This window comes from Antechinus flavipes, chromosome 2 (assembly GCF_016432865.1).
Source record: "Antechinus flavipes isolate AdamAnt ecotype Samford, QLD, Australia chromosome 2, AdamAnt_v2, whole genome shotgun sequence".
Taxonomy (NCBI): Eukaryota; Metazoa; Chordata; class Mammalia; order Dasyuromorphia; family Dasyuridae; genus Antechinus; species Antechinus flavipes.
In genome coordinates this window covers 122318269-122334422 of record NC_067399.1, presented here as the reverse complement: position 1 = coordinate 122334422, position 16154 = coordinate 122318269, and the positions used below count along the sequence as shown (strand labels likewise).

Genomic DNA, 16154 nt, shown 5'->3' with positions numbered 1-16154 from the left:
CAAGAACAAACTCAAAGGAAATTAGCCAAGCTGCTTCTAGAGTTTCATTCCTGCTCCATTGTTCCGCCACCAAACCAATCTTTTCCCCAAGGAAAATATCTGCAGAAAAATACCTACAAACACCACAAATTCCGAGGTCTTAAAAAAAAAAAACCCGCAAGACCAAATGAAAGGCAGAAGGAAAAAACGATCGAAAACAGAGGCAATAAGGACTTTTAAAGTGCTTGGGGGAGGGAAAAGTTTACCTGAGACCGAAGCGGATGGGGGTGGGGCAAAAATGTCACCTGCTCAGGATTTAGAATTGGAAAAGAGCCTTAAAGATCATTTCGTGTAGTATTTTCTTCTTACAGATAGGGAAACTGAGTCCCCCCCCCAAAAAAAAGGGAAACATTTATTCAAGGTTACACAAGTGAGGAGTATCTGAGGTGGACCCCAAATCTAACCTCCGAAACCAGCGACAGCTTCTACCGCCGTAGCAGCAGGATCCAGTTTAGGCACCCTATCTAGGTTCATTAAACGAGTCAACATACTGTAGGCTACCGACACTTGCGGGGAGCGGCGCGGAGGAGAGGGAAGGGAAGAAGCAGCCTTTAAGAAAGAGGGAGAAGGAAGAAGGGAGGTGAGCAGGTCGATGGTGTATGTAAGAGCAAATTTAAAGATGCCTATACACAGCTTTAAAGTTCGACTCCTTACAAAAGACCTCCTTTCTCCGTGGCAGCTTTCAACTAGGTCTGAAAAGCCCTTTTCAGGGGACCATTCTTGGAGAGATGGGTGGAGAAGGGGTCCGCGATGCAGCTTCTCTTTGGAAACGGGTGCAGAAACGTCAGTCCCCAGGAGCGGGCTGTCTTCTCACCCTCCGTCTCCCTCACCCACCACTTCCCTAAGCTGCAGACTCCTGGTATTCTCAGCTTCTCTCCCACCACATCCCCGCAAAGGGAGCTCTGACTCCCTTCCGAAAAAGAGAAAGGGGCTGGGGGAGGAAGGTGAATGAGAAGGAAAGAAGGATCGAGGAGAGAAGGTAGTGCACTTACCTAGCCCGATCAGTGCAAGCTCCCCCGCCGGAGTAACCATTTTCCAGGCAGGCTGCAGGCGCTGGAGCCTCCTGCCCCAACCTGCTGCGCCCAAGTGACTGAGACGCTGCTCGGCGCGGGGGGAGGGGGAAGTGGGGCGGGAGGACAGGCCCTGCTCCAAGGCTCCCGTGAGTGGGAGAAGGAGCGAGCGAAGCAGAAACTCCTCTCTCTGCGCTCTCTCCCTCCGTGTCTCTCTGAGCTCTCGCTCCTTCTGACACACACGCGCACACACATACACCACACCACTCGGCTGAGCGGAAATAGGAAGGCGGTTACCGTCACCTCTCCGCCACTTGGCGACCTGGGCACGGCTGACCACCCTCCCACCCCTTGGGGGTGCCCCCCTGAGGGCACAGGGGGTGGGGACTTCGGGCTGAAAGACTAGGGGAGAGGAAAGGAAAGGGGGGGGGGTGTCACAGAAGGCGTGGGAGTTGAGGTGGGAGGGAACCTCGGGGCGGCTGCGGCCAGAGGTGCGGCACGGAGCAGCAGCAGCAGCAGCAGTAGCAGCCGCAGCTGGGCGCACCCGGCAGCGGACTGGAAATCCTGCCGGGGATGGGTTAGTGGGAGGTAAGGGAGGGGACTGAGTGTTCCTCCAGTCCGGACGCTTAGGAGTTGGCCACCTGCGGGATGGAGCCAGAGGTGAGAGGTAGAGGGGAAAAGACGCTGATGAGGAACGCAAAGGAACCGGAGCAAGAGCACAGCAGAAGGGCCACCAGCGCACCAGTCTGGATGCCTGGACTGGAGTAGGGGGAGCTACAGGCTGGGTATAAGCTGCTGTTGCTGCAACAGCTATTTTAACAGAGTACAAGCCCCGGAGGCTCCGGCTCCCGGCAGTTACAGCTGTCTTCGCCGAAGCGCATTGGCCAGAAGAGGCAGCCGGGAACTGCTCCGCCTGTCCTAGTGCCCTAGCAAAGATTCCCCTGGCGACCTCTGGGCCCTAGGCGGCAGCAGTGAGGCGGACAGCGGCCCTTCGGCTCTTTCACCTGCGTCGCTGGCTACAAAGAAAGCCCGAGGAAAGTTAAAGCCGGAAGGAGTCTTAGAGACTAATTTCATAGTCGCCCAGTCCCTTAGCTTTACAAGTGAGGAAACTGAGGCTCAGAAAGCTTGCCACCCAGCTAGCACATAAATTATCTTGATTCTATGGCTACTATTCAGCAGCTGAGGAGAATTGCTCTGTCCTTCCTCACTTCCCTAAAATGGCATTTAAAAAATTTGTAGTATAGTAGAGGTAAAAGCCTTGTGACCAGGAGAAGTGGTTTCCCTTTTTTGTGCTGTCTTCTGTATCTCAGCCTCCCTATTTGTAAAATGGAAGGTAGATCATATGATCTCTAAAAGATTCCTTTTCGTCCCGTGAATTGAAACAAAAGACACTGTTTTTGCAAAATAAATGAAGGATCCGGCCTTGACCAGAGTCCCCTAATACTGGATCTGAATTAAGACTCTTCTGAGGAGTTTTGCTGCACCTGTGCTCAGCTGGAACTGTACCTGGCTTTTTAATTTACTAAGTGTTCCCGTAAAAAATTATTCCCCATCTCTAGGCTTGGGTTTCTTCAGTAAAATAAAGAGGTTATTTTAAATGGAAGATCTTTAAGGGTTTCTCCCTGCCTACAGTAACACCTCTTGCTTCTGTATAATTGTATCGTGTCCATCAATGATTAAAATTTTGTGTGTTTGCATGTGCAATGGGAGGGCGACAGAGAGACAGACAGGCAGAGACAGAGATTTTTAAGGTAAGGTCCTAACCTCAAGAAACCAGATGGGGACATCTTCATCAAGGAATGATACAGCATGTGCTAAAGTGCTAATGTCATTCTGTATAATAATTGCAATGTACATTGTGGGCCTCAGTCAACAAGGAAGCTTTCACAGAGGAAGTGGGATTTGAGGTTAGTCTTCAAGGATGGGTTGAATTTGGTTAGCTGGAGGAATGGAGGGAGGGTGTTTCAAGTTTTTTGCATTGATGAAACATTGTATAATTCTTTTTAAACGGCGATTTAATCTCCATTATTGACTTTCAAGGACACTTTTCCTGCTTTGTTTACTTTTCAGAATAGTACTTTCAATAATCTGATTTGTGGATTATATCTAGGCTAAAGTAGAGGGGACTTCCCCAAGAATCATCTTCCCTATCCACATATTTCCTAGGTAGGCATACTTCCTTAAATTTGTGCAAATCCCTTATTGGTTGATTTTCTCTCTCTGTTCAGGGAGCCCAGGGATGAATAAAGCATTGGCAATTTGTCCAGCTCTCCCTGTGACCCTTTAAGCTCCCGTTACTATCTGACCGTTGCTGGAGAGCAGGACTGACAATGGTATTTGTTCTTTGGAGCTCACTCACAGCCCAAGAGAAGAATGTTGGCTGCTTTCAGGGCAAGAATTGGCTGCAGCGAGTGAGGCATTTTTAACATAAGGGAGAAAAAGGGCAATGGGAGGAAGTAGCAACTATGTCAAAACAGTGAGCTAGCCCTTCTTTCATTCATGGAAAAAATAGGTTGAGTTTTTTGTTTAGTCAAGAAGTCATTTTGTCATGAGGTAAATAAACTAAAAAAAGGGCGTAATCAAAAGAGAAAGAAAAAATGATTACTCCCCAACATTTTCAAAAATCTGCTTCTCTTAGTATTTAATCTCTAGTTTTTCAGTTATTTCACGTTTTGTATTATCTTGGCAAATGTTCTTCCTTAGACTGAGTAATCAACATTTGGTTGTAATAGTAATAATTATTTATTACACTACATATGAACAAAAGAGTAGTAATTCTTATTTACACAATACTTTCCTAGAAGCAAGCTGTGAGTTGTGTAGTCAAGGATCATTCCCATTTGATAAACGAGGAAACTAATTCTTGGGTAACTGACAAAAGTTGTAGTCAGGATTTTTTCCCAAATCTCTTGACTCCAAGTTCTACTATTTTCACTAAATTACACTGCCTCTCATTTTTACATCCTGCTTGTAACAATCTGAAATACTTTTATTTTTCTATTTATGGTTGAGAAAACAAAAACAAAAACAAGAAATCATTCCTTTTCTAAAATATGTTTTTGCTGAGTCTTAAAATTTACTGATCAGGTTACATATTTTGCCTTCCTTTTTGTCCCTTATGGTTCACATAGCCTAACAATTTGCTAACACTTCATTTAGGCAAACCAAAAACATAGCTAGCTCACAGGAGGCAACTAATAAAAAGTCAAATCTCTTATTGCTAACTTTTGGAATAAAGGGAGATAGATTTTTAAGAAGATGATTTAAAGTGAAAAGGCCATTTCTACTTCAGAGGTAATTAGGATTAAGTGACTTGCCTGTGGTCATACTGCTAGTAAGTATTAAATATATGAGACTAAATTTGAACTCTGGTCCTCCTGAAGTTAGGGCTGATACTCTATCCTTTGCCCCATCAAGTTGCCCCAGGCTATTTCTTCTTAAGTCTTTGTAGTGTTCTGAGTTTTTAATTGTTTAGAATGTCTTGTCCTACTTAATTTTACCACTTTGGAAAATTCTGGCCAAAGTCCCGGCAAACTTTATGGTGATTCAGTCAGTTCAAATACCTAAAGGTACATATGTGCTCTCATGCTTTGGTTCATAAAGTCCTGTTACTTCAAGTTTTGGGCTGCCCACATAATGTGGCTTTCTCCCTGATTACTTCTAGTACTTCCATCATGTAAATATTTCTTTATGGGGCTTTGCAACTGATAGCATCACTTTCAGAAAACCCAAACAAAACTTCTTTTCCATCCCTGTCTTTCCTAACCCTCTTCCCTTCATATTATGAATATGTTTTGTTCATCTCAGAGACCAGTAAAATCCTTTCTGTCATTTTTCTATGTTTCCTTTCTTCGACATGCTTATTACCAAGCATGTGCTTAAATAGACTCTTTCTTCACTGTAATCAACCTCCCCCTCCTTCCTGATTCATTTGTGGAAGTGATTATCAGGCCACAAGCCCTGGATTCATCCTGGAATGATTCAAGCCAGCTGAGCTGGCTGTTTAGGATGGGAGATCACTCAGATATTAGTGAGTAAACAGCCGAGATATTGTGAGGGAGTGAACAATAGTTATCAGTATCTCTATGGAAAGAATTACACTTCTAAAAGGCAAGCCCAAGCTGTATGTGGCTCCTGAAATGGATTTTAGAATCACAAAATTTTGAAGGGTGGCAGAAATCCTCCTGCACTCAGTTTATAGAGAAGGAAATGGAAATCCAGGAAGAAGAAGTGAGTGACCCAGGATCACTAAAGTGGCAGAGCTGGGGTGTGAATCTAAGGCCTCTGGCAGAATTCTGGGCTTTCCCCTCTAGATTTTGGTAGATGTTGGAATTCTGCCTGGAGCTAACTCTAAGAGCATCTGCCAAGAAAACACAGTTCATTGACAGGCATAAATGTGAGGAAAGAAAAGGGTGTAAGACACAATATAGACACTGAGCCATAAAACCAATGACTGGACTACTCTCTGTCCAACCCGATGTTCATGCTATCTGCTTTCTCCACCTCTTACTATGATTCATGCTATTTCCTATGTCTGACTGATATGCTATAGGAGCTAGAAGTGGAATAGACCTTAGTGGTCCTCTAGTCCAATTCCCACATTTTGAAGGGGGAACTGGGACAATCATTTTCTCCAGGTCACACAGTGGGTGAACCCAGGTCCTCTGAGTTCAATTCCGTTGTTTTTTTCTATTTCATCATGGTGGAAATACCTCTTCCACCTCCCCCACCTTATCTTTTCCCTCTCCCTCTCCCTCTTCACTGGGATTAACCAATTTATCAACCAAGAATCAGATATTGTGTTTAGTTCTAGGGATATAAAAACAAAAAAGTCCCTGCCCTCAAAAGACTTAGGCTAGGCGCACATACCTTTTTAAATACAAATGAAATAGTTACAAAACAATTGATTATTTTGGAATCCTGTTGGTTTTGTTTAGTAATTTTCAGTCATGCCCAATTCATCGTGACTCCATTATGGGACTTTCTTATCAAAAATATTTTTTCTTTTTCTTTTCTGGCTCATTTTGATAAACTAGATGAGGAAACTGAGGCAAACATGGTTAAGCTGATTTGTCCAGAGTCATATAGCGAGTAGGTATTTGAGGCCAGATTTGAACTCAGGAAAAGGAATCTCCCTGACTTTGAGCCTGGCACTCTGCTGTACCACCTAGCTGCCAGTTTAGTTCCTATCCATCTTTTAAAGTCTAAATAAATAGCCACCTCCTTCTGGAAATCTTCCCCATCTCCCTGTCAGCAATAACATCCTCCGCCCACCAAGATTTCACATCACAGTATGTTTTCAAGTCTTTAAGTGCCTTTATCACACATTATTGTCCATTAGAATTATTTGTGTTTGGGTCTTATCTGCTTGGAGACTGTAAGTTCTACCAAGACAAGGACCTGATATTATGGGTGCTTTCTATTGCCAAAGCATCCAACTAGTGGTTTGGACACAGTAAGAACTTAACCAAGGTAAACTGAATTGAGTTGAAAGCATTGGTCAAGGAGCACAGAGGAAAGAATACTGACAGTGGAATTATAATTTGTTTTTCAAACATTCAATTGTGTTTGACCAGTGAAACATAGCATGCCAGGGTCTTCTAAGGCATTTTCTAGTCGAGGGAGCTGAAATGGTTTATCATTTCCTTCTCTAAAGGATTAAAGCAAACAGAAATTAATTGAATTGTTCAGGGTTATGTAGTTAGTCATTGAGTTCATATTTGAACTCAGGTCTTCTTGACTTCAGGCCCAGTGCTCTATCCTCTAAGCCATTTTGCTGCCCTGGAGTTATAATATCTAGGATCAAATTGAAAATCTAATGTTTGCTACCTTTATAACCTTGTGCAAATTATTTAAATTACCTAGGCCTCAGTTTACTCATCTGTAAAATGAAGGAGTTGAGCTAGACAAACTGTGAGTCTTAGAACAGTCAGGTATGTTATAATAAAGAAATTGCTGTGTGTGTGTGTGTGTGTGTGTGTGTGTGTGTGTGTGTGTGTGTGTAGGGAAATTGAGGATTGACCACACAATAAGATCTTTCTCAACTCATTTTAGTGGATCCTTTATCTTTAGCCTTGCCATTAAAAAAAAAAAAAAAAAAAAAAAGGTTTGCTAAAGCCACATTTAGATAGCTATAATCAGTCTAATTAAGTTAGGGAGACAGGGGCAGCAAAGGAGGTATCTATTTTAGCCTCAATTATCACCATTGTGTGTGGGTGTTTGTCCTTGTCCACAAAGTGACATTTGCTTAGCATTGCCCTGCCATAAGCCCCTATCCCCAAATCAGAGGGTATCCTGTAATTCCCAAACCCTCCACTTTGTAAGTAGACCCTAAAAAGTCATAAAACAATATGACTTTTAGCTTGGCACTGCCAGAATTATAGTTTGGGCACAAAAAATGAATAAATGAAATTAATTTTGCTAATGCCAAATTATCCCATCTTATGTTCTGCGTAAAATGGAGGCTACAAATTCTAATTCTATCAGCTAGTAACTCTAGGCAAGTGATAAGATTTCTCTGGACCTCAATTTCCTCTCTTTCAGAAGAATGAGTTGAACTAGACATCCTCCACTATCTCCAAGGCTTTGTGATCCAGTGGACTCCCTGTCTAAATAGTAGCCACACACTGTATTCCAGAATATTAGAGCTGACTTGAACTTCATCAATCTGTTAATCCAGGGGTCCATAATCAAAAGAATCCATGAATTGATGGGGAAAAAGAACTTTTTGATTTTTACTAACTTTTAACTAAAATTTAGCATTTCCTTTTATTATGAATATGGGCCTCAAACAATTATTCTGAAGAGTTTGTGGGCTTCACAAGACTGCTAGGGGAGTACATGATATAAAAAAGGTAAAGCGTTCCCCGCTTTGGTCCAATTTCTTTCTCCTCCCCTTTTTTTTTAATAGATGAGGAAAGTGGGGCACAAAAAGGCACAAGTAACTCCCATAAAGTTATGGAGTTGAAACTTAACACTTGGGTCTCCCAAGTCCTAGTCCTTTATTCTTTCTTTTCCACCATGCTTCATTCATTCACTCATTCATTGAACATTTGCTAAACATTTACTATGTTTCAGACACTGTTCTGGGGGTGAGGAGTGTGGGTTTTCCAAAGAAAAACTGAAATTTTTACTAAAGATAGGAAACTTTTACCTCCTATTAAGGGAAAACAACACATACACAATAAGACAGTCAAAAATATTTATTAAGTGTGGATCACAACATAGCATTTTCACTCTATGTTATTGTTTGCTTATATTTTGTTTTTTCTCATTTTTTTCCTTCTTGATCCTATTTTTCTTATGCAGCAAGATAACTGTGTAACTATGTATACATATATTGGATTTAACATATATTTTAACATATTTAATATTTATTGGACCACCTGCCATCTAGGGGAGAAGGTGGGATAAAATGGGAAAATTTGGAACAGAAGGTTTTGCAAGGATTAATGTTGAAAAATTATCTATGCATATGTTTTGTAAATAAAAAACATTAAAAATTTAAAAAAGAAATATTTATTAAGAACTTACAATGTGCCAAACATTGTGTCAATGTGACAACTGAGAATGGCAAGAAGGGTAAAAAAAAATCCCTGCTTTCAAAGAACCTCCAATGTAACAGGGGAGAAAAAATGCTAATAACTATGTATTAACACAATATATACAGGACAAATTGTAGATAATCAATAAAAGGAAGGCACTAGGATTAAGGAAAGACTTTTGGCAGAGGATGAGATTTAATTGTGACATTAAAAAAAAGCCAGAAAGGAATGAGGAGGGAAAGCATTCCCTACATGGGAATTAGCCAGCAAAAATGCCCAGGGTGGTGAGATGGTATGTCCTATGTAAGGAATAGCCAAAAGGCCAGTGTCCTTGGATTGCAGAGTAGTAGAGATGAGAGTATAAGGTATAAGAAGACTTGGAGAGATAGGGAAGAAAGTTATAAAGGGGTTTGAATGCCAAACAGATTTTTACATTTGATCCTAGAGGTAATAGGTAGTCAATGGAATTTATTTAGTTCAGAACAGTATTGCATGGTCAAACCTAAAGTTGAGGAAGATCATTTTGGGAGCTGAGAAGCAGATGGATTGTAGTGGGGAGAGATGTAGCAGGCATATGGACCAGTAGACTATTGCAGCATTCTGGCCAAGAGGTGATGGTATCAGTAATGGAGGAAAAAAGGGGTATAAAAGAAAGATGTTACAAAGGTAAAAATGACAGACCTTGGCAACACATTGACCATGGAGGAAGTAAGAATGAGGATTGAGGATAACCCCTAGAGTGGGAATCTAAGATACTAGGAGGGTGGCGGTACCCATATATAAATACTTATACATATACATGTATATACTGTGAGGGCTCTTCCCCCACATGTAACAAAGTTTATCATTATGCAGCTTGGAAGGAGATAGACTACCCATCTCTAGGGTCCTCTCCCCTAATGCTTCTCCAAAGGAGATTTAATTTCCTGCCTGGAGAAGCAAGAGGTTGGGGCCATAAACTTGACCACTCTGTTCTCTTCAGAGACAGGGCTACTGGGCTAGAATTATTAACATTATTATTAGTCTAGGGGATGTGGTTTTCAGGTTCAATTTAACTTCTGATAGTTATTTCATTAATTGAGGGGAAACAAGATTTTTACATCCAAAGCTTCCTTCCCACCAAACCATACCTCTAAAATGAATACACAATAACATGTAGAAAGAAACCTATTTATCCAAGTTAAATAGCAATGACGACAACAACAACAAAAAATCAAGAAAAGTATACATAGGAAAATGTTATGAGGATATAGAATTATAGGAAAATCTACAATACAATACAAAGTGAAGGAGCTCTTTTCCACTGAGAGTGAAGTAAATCAAGAAACCCAGATTTCACTGAAGGGGAAGTTCCCTGAAGTCTCTAATGTAGTAAACAAGGGAGAGGGACATTGTAAAGACTTCCAGCTCCTCTCATATATTTTCCTTCAGCAATTTGAAGTGACATTGGCCTCTTCTATCTTCAGTCTCAGAACTGAAAGCCAGAAACCCATGGATCACAGAGCTCAAATCATTCTAAAGAGAGAATGGAGAGAATGGATCTCTTTTGCTCTTAACAACCCTTATCTACCCCTCACATAGTCTCAAGGTATTTATCTCCATCAATGAAGAGAAAGTCCCATAGGGACTCAGGTTATTTATACACACACACACACACACACACACACACACACACACATACACATACATATATACATACATACATACACACACATATATACATACACACACACACACACACACACATTCACACACAGAGTGACTAGCCTAGTCTCAGCTTCATAAGAGCATTGTATTTGGAATTAGTCAAAATAAATAGTGGAAAAAGGACTTGAACACATATCTTCTGCTCCACATACAGGGCTCTTTCCTTGATGCTCTATTCTACTTATGACATCAGGAAATACTACTAGTTGATCTTCGTGGAGAAGAATTGGGAGGAAGGAACTGATTCAAATGTGAAGAGAATCTTTGGGGGATGTAGTAAAGGCAGGGATTACTTGAGCTCTCCCAAATTCCTCTCCAAACAACATTAAAAAGACATCTCAAAGTGAATTCTTTGGAAAGAAACCCATAAAAGGACAGAGTGAAACAGTTTTCTAAGCCAACACAACTTAGAAGGTTGCCATAAATGGTCTGTCTCATCAGGGTAAGAATGGAACACAGTCCAGCACAAACAATGCATGGGTAGCAGACTTTGAATATGATTGAATTGGGGGGGCAGTAGCTATCAGAACTCTCAGTCTACAGACAGTAAGGGGATCAGACCACTGATCAGAAAGAGATTACAGGAATCCCTTTGCTGGCACTTGGTTAGAACTCTGTTACATTGCCCATACAAGGTTTTTGGTCATAATCCCAGGACCAGAGGGAGGATTCACAGAAGTATGGATCATGAATACAGTTCCAAAGCAGAAAAGAGTGATTATGGTCACTCACTCATAGACCAGAGCACAGGCCAGTGATCACATTTCTCCTTAGGTTATACTATCTCAGAAGAACTTAAAGCTTATAGACTCCCAAAACTAGCTCTGAAAACAGCATCATTACAACCTTAAGCTTGAGACAATCCGCCTCCCACCCTTGGACCAGAGCCCAACGTTAGCATGTAGTTAAAAGTCAACAAATAGGCTAGAAAAAAAGAACCTTATCACAGAAGCTACTAAGATGATAGGGAAGATCAAAACAAACTCAGAGGAAGACAACAATATCAAAACAACTACATACAAAGCCATAAAGAAAAATGCAAATAGATCTTAACTTCTTTCCCCCCCAAATTCCTGGAAATGCTCAAAAAGGATTTTAAAAGTCAAATAAAAAAGGTAGAAGAAAAATTGGGCAAAGAAGCGAGAGTGATGCAAGAAAATTATGGTGTCAACAACTTGGTAAAGAAGTAACAAAAAATACTGAATAAAATAATGACGAAAGAGACACAAAAATCCACCAAAGAAGACTCCTTAGAAAGCAAAATTGACCAAATGGGAAAACGAGATACAAACTTCACTGAAGAAAATAATTTTATTTAAAATTTGGGCAATGACTCCATCAGACATCAAGAAACAATCAAACAAAACCAAAAGAGTGAAAAAATAAAAGAAAATTTGAAGTATCTCATTGAAAAAAATGAGACCTGGAAATAGATAAAAGAAGGATAATTTAAGAATTATTGGACTATCTGATCTATGGACTATGGACATATGGACTATGATCAAAAGAAGAGCATGAAAGAAATTGTCAAGCAAAACTGCCCTGATACGCTGAAACCAGAGGATAAAATAGAAATTGAAAAAATCCACCAATTTACTTCCAGAAAGAGATTACAAAATGAAAACTCCCAGTAATATTATAGTCAAATTCTAGAGCTTCCAAATCAAGGAGAAAACATCGATTGTTGCCTTAAAAAAATAAATTCAAATATCATGGAAGAATTTTATCATTATAGGGCAATTAGAAAGAATATATGTAGCCAGAGGGATTAATTTTGAGTTTATTATAATGAAATGACATAAAACAAATAATATTAAGGAATGAGAAAAAGGAATGAATTGGGAAAGGGGGAAAAGGAGAGGTAGAATTCAGTAAATGATCTCACATAAAAAAAAAAAAAGCATGAGACATCTTTTACAATGGACAAGAAAAGAGGAAGGATGGCAACATGTGAACCTTAATCACATTGGAATTAATTCAGAGGTAATATATACATTAAATTGTGTATAGAAATCTATCTTATCTTACAGGAAAATAAGAGAAGAAAATTTTAAAAATTGGGGAGGGTACTGATTAAAGAGAGGGCAGATTGGGGGAGGTGGTTATTAGAAGGAAAACTTTTTTAAATAACTTTTTATTGATAGAACGCATGCCAGGGTAATTTTTTACAGCATTATCCCTTGCATTCACTTCTGTTCCAATTTTTCCCCTCCCTCCCTCCACCCCCTTCCCTAGATGGCAAACAGTCCTTTACATGTTGAATGGGTTACAGTATATCCTAGATACAATATATGTGTGCAGAACCGAACAGTTTTCTTGTTGCACAGGGAGAATTGAATTCAGAAGGTATAAATAACCCGGGAAGAAAAACAAAAATGCAAGCAAGCAGTTTATATTCATTTCCCAGTGTTCTTTCTCTGGGTGTAGCTGCTTCTGTCCATCTTTGATCAATTAAGGCTCTCTTTATCGAAGAGATCCACTTCCATCAGAATACATCCTCAAACAGTATCGTTGTTGAGGTATATAATGATATCCTGGTTCTGCTCATTTCACTCAGCATCAGTTCATGTAAGTCTCGCCAGTCCTCTCTGTATTCATCCTGCTGGTCATTCCTTACAGAACAATAATATTCCATAACATTCATATACCACAATTTACTCAACCATTCTCCAATGGATGGACGTCCTTTCATTTTCCAGCTTCTAGCCACTACAAACAGGGCTGCCACAAACATTTTGGCACATACAGGTCCCTTTCCTTTCTTTACTATCTCTTTGAGGTATAAGCCCAGTAGAAACACTGCTGGATCAAAGGGTATGCACAGTTTGATAAAGGAAAACATTTTTTGAAAAGAGACAGGATTAAAAGAGATGGAGAAAAGGATAAAAGGATAGGGAGAGAAAAAGTGGGATGGAGGGAGATACACGATAATTATAATTATGAATGTGAATGGAATGAACTCATTTATAAAAGAGAAGTGAATAGTAGAATAGATTAGATGATTTAGACATAAAGGTGGTACCAGAAACAAATTAGGTACCATAAACAAATTTACCTGTCAGATCTATGGATAAGGGAAGAATTTGTGACCAAACAAGAGGTAGTATTATGGAATATAAAATGGATAATTTTAATTACATTAAATTATTTTTTTTTTGCACAAACAAAACCAGTATAGCCAAGATTAGAAGGAACACAGGAAACTGGGAGAAAATTTTACAGCAAGTTTCTCTGATAAAAGTCTCATTTCTCAACTATATAGAGAACTGAGCCAAACTTATAAGACATTCTCAAACTGATAAATGATCAGAAAATATTAATAGTTTTCAGAAGAAGAAATCAAGGTTATCTATATTCATATGAAAAATACTCAAAATCACTATTGATTAGAGAAATGCAAATTAGAATAATTCCGAGGTACCACTTTACACATACCAGAGTGGCTAATCTGACAAGAAAGGAAAATGAAAAATGTTGGAGAGAATGTGGGAAAATTGGGCACTAATGCACTGTTCGTTGAGTTGTGAGTTGATGCATCCATTCTGAAGAGCAATTTGGAACTATTCTCAAAGAGCTATAAAATTGCACCTACTTTTTGACCCGGTAATTCTAGGTCTGTATCCCAGAGAGATTTTAAAAAGAAGAGAAAAAATCTTTATGTACAAAAATATTTGTAGCAGTTCTTTTCATGGTGATAAATAGTTGGAAATTGAGGGGCTATCCATTAGTTGGGGAATGACTAAACAAGTTGTATATGATTGTGATGGAATATTGCTGTGTTATAAGAAATGATGAGCAGGTTGATTTTAGAAAAACATGGAAAGTCTTACCGGAACTGATGTAAAGTGAAATGAATAGAACCCCCCCAAAAAAATTGTACACAGTAAGCAATATTGTACAATGAGCAACTAAGAAAGATTTAACTATTCTCAACAGTACAATAATTCAGGACAATTCTGAAGAATTTATAATGAAAAATGATATCTATCTCCAGAGAAAGAAATGATGAAGTCTGAATGCAGACTGAAGCATGCTTTAAAAACCAAACGTCTTTATTTTTCTTGGGTATTGTTTTTTGGGGTTTTTTTGGTCTATTTTATTTTGCATGGTTAATATAGAAACATATTTTGTATGACATGTGTATAATCTATATCAAATTGTTTACCTTCTCAATGAGGGTGAAGGAGAAGAAGGAAGGAAGAGAGAATTTGGAACTCAAAATTTAAAAAAATGAATATAAAATTATTTTTACATGTAATTGGTAAAGACAAACTACTAAAAATTAGTCCAAAAAAAGAACCTTTGGCAAATAACATGGAATGGAACACTTGATATAGATGGTTTCTTTTGGCATACATTTTAGTATTTGCAGAGACATACATTATCTCACTTGACTAAATTATCATGTTGATAATATTCTTGATAGTTAATTTGTAGGTGACAGAGATAAAAACAGAGGGGAAAATGGAGGATAAAAATCCAGAGATTGGAATAATATGTGGTATAGTAATATGTAGTATATAATGAAAGAGCACAGGATTGGAAGTTGGAAGACTTGAGTTCACATCTAGATAGCTCTCCACTCTGATCTTTGTGACTCTGGGGAAATCCTTTAACCTTTCTGAACCTCAGCTTCCTTTTTTACAAAAAAAAGGGTTTGGGCTCAATGATCTTTATGGGTACTTTTCAGCCTAAAATTCTATGATCTCTTTGTGCCTCAGTTTCTTCCTATTATTTGGGGGATTATGTACTAGCCACCTCACAATATTACTGTTTTTATAAACCTTTAAAGTGCTCTAGAAAAATCATCTATTATCATAAGGTGTATGAAATTTGTGGAGTTTGTCTATTAGGTAGGAAGAATGTGTTCTTGAGATAAGGGAACTTGAGTCCATAGAAAAGGATATTATATATTTAGTTCATTCAACAATCTCCTATTACAGAGGAGGAAACTGGCTCAGGGAAGTATATTGAGCATTTTCCATAATATCACAAATAAATAACTACATAATCAGGATTTAAAAATGTCTTTGGATTCCCAAGTGATGACACTTGCTATATTGCCCCTTGGCAAGCCACCAAACCTCCTTGATTCCTGCTTTATATGTCAGATAAAGAGGTTGGAATCAATGACTTCCAATGTACCTTCTAACTCCTTATCTATGAACCTATGACCCTATGATCCTATGAAATGAGGACACATATAGTCCATGAAATTATGACAAAATGTGTTTGCAAAGGATGGATTTGAGAGTAGTAGCATTGATTGATGTTTATCCTTGAAAAATCCTCTATTGAAAATAAGATATTGAAAATGTTGAAGCAGTAAGTCAAGAGGATGGAGGACCTGTAAAAAGTGAGGGGAACAATGGGTAAGGAAAAGGAAGATGCTACATATCAACCATTTCTATTGATCCACCATAGAATGAAAGTAATTGGGACCAATCTGTCAATCTTTTACCCTGCTTCCAAATCCTGGACACAGAATCATTTAGTCTGAACTGGCAATCACTTCCTGTGCCCGTTAAAAAGTTCAGAATTCAACAAGGGTTCTATGTGTGTCTGTGCCCAACATAAAAGACTTAGATCCCCTGTTTACTTTGGATGATGAATATTCAAATGAGAAAAAGCAAAAACATTTGAGTTTTCCCCCCTTTCAAATTCTTAAACAAAAACAAATTGTAGCAAATGAGTTTTTTTGGCATCTTCTCTGAATGAAAATCACTCAGCCTGGATCAGCCAATGAAGCCTTCATTTCCCATGTTTATTTTTATTATTTTTTTACTCTATGATCTGAAAGTTTAAAAGTATCACTGACTTGGCTGATGAAGTATTCATTTATCAGAGGAGTGGC

General features: G+C 39.0%; 1 protein-coding gene across 1 annotated transcript in view; it reads right to left on the bottom strand.

The window, feature by feature from the left end:
- The window catches only part of TGFA (transforming growth factor alpha), a 122425-nt gene extending 120302 nt beyond the window's left edge, over nt 1-2123 (bottom strand). Inside the window, exons 1-2 of the mRNA XM_051973565.1 lie at nt 2054-2123; nt 1032-1967 (exon numbers count right to left, since the gene is read on the bottom strand). Of these exons, the coding sequence (XP_051829525.1) occupies nt 1032-1967; nt 2054-2123 (1006 nt within the window). The remainder of the gene's footprint in view (nt 1-1031; nt 1968-2053) is intronic.
- Nucleotides 2124-16154: the final 14031 nt, after the last annotated feature.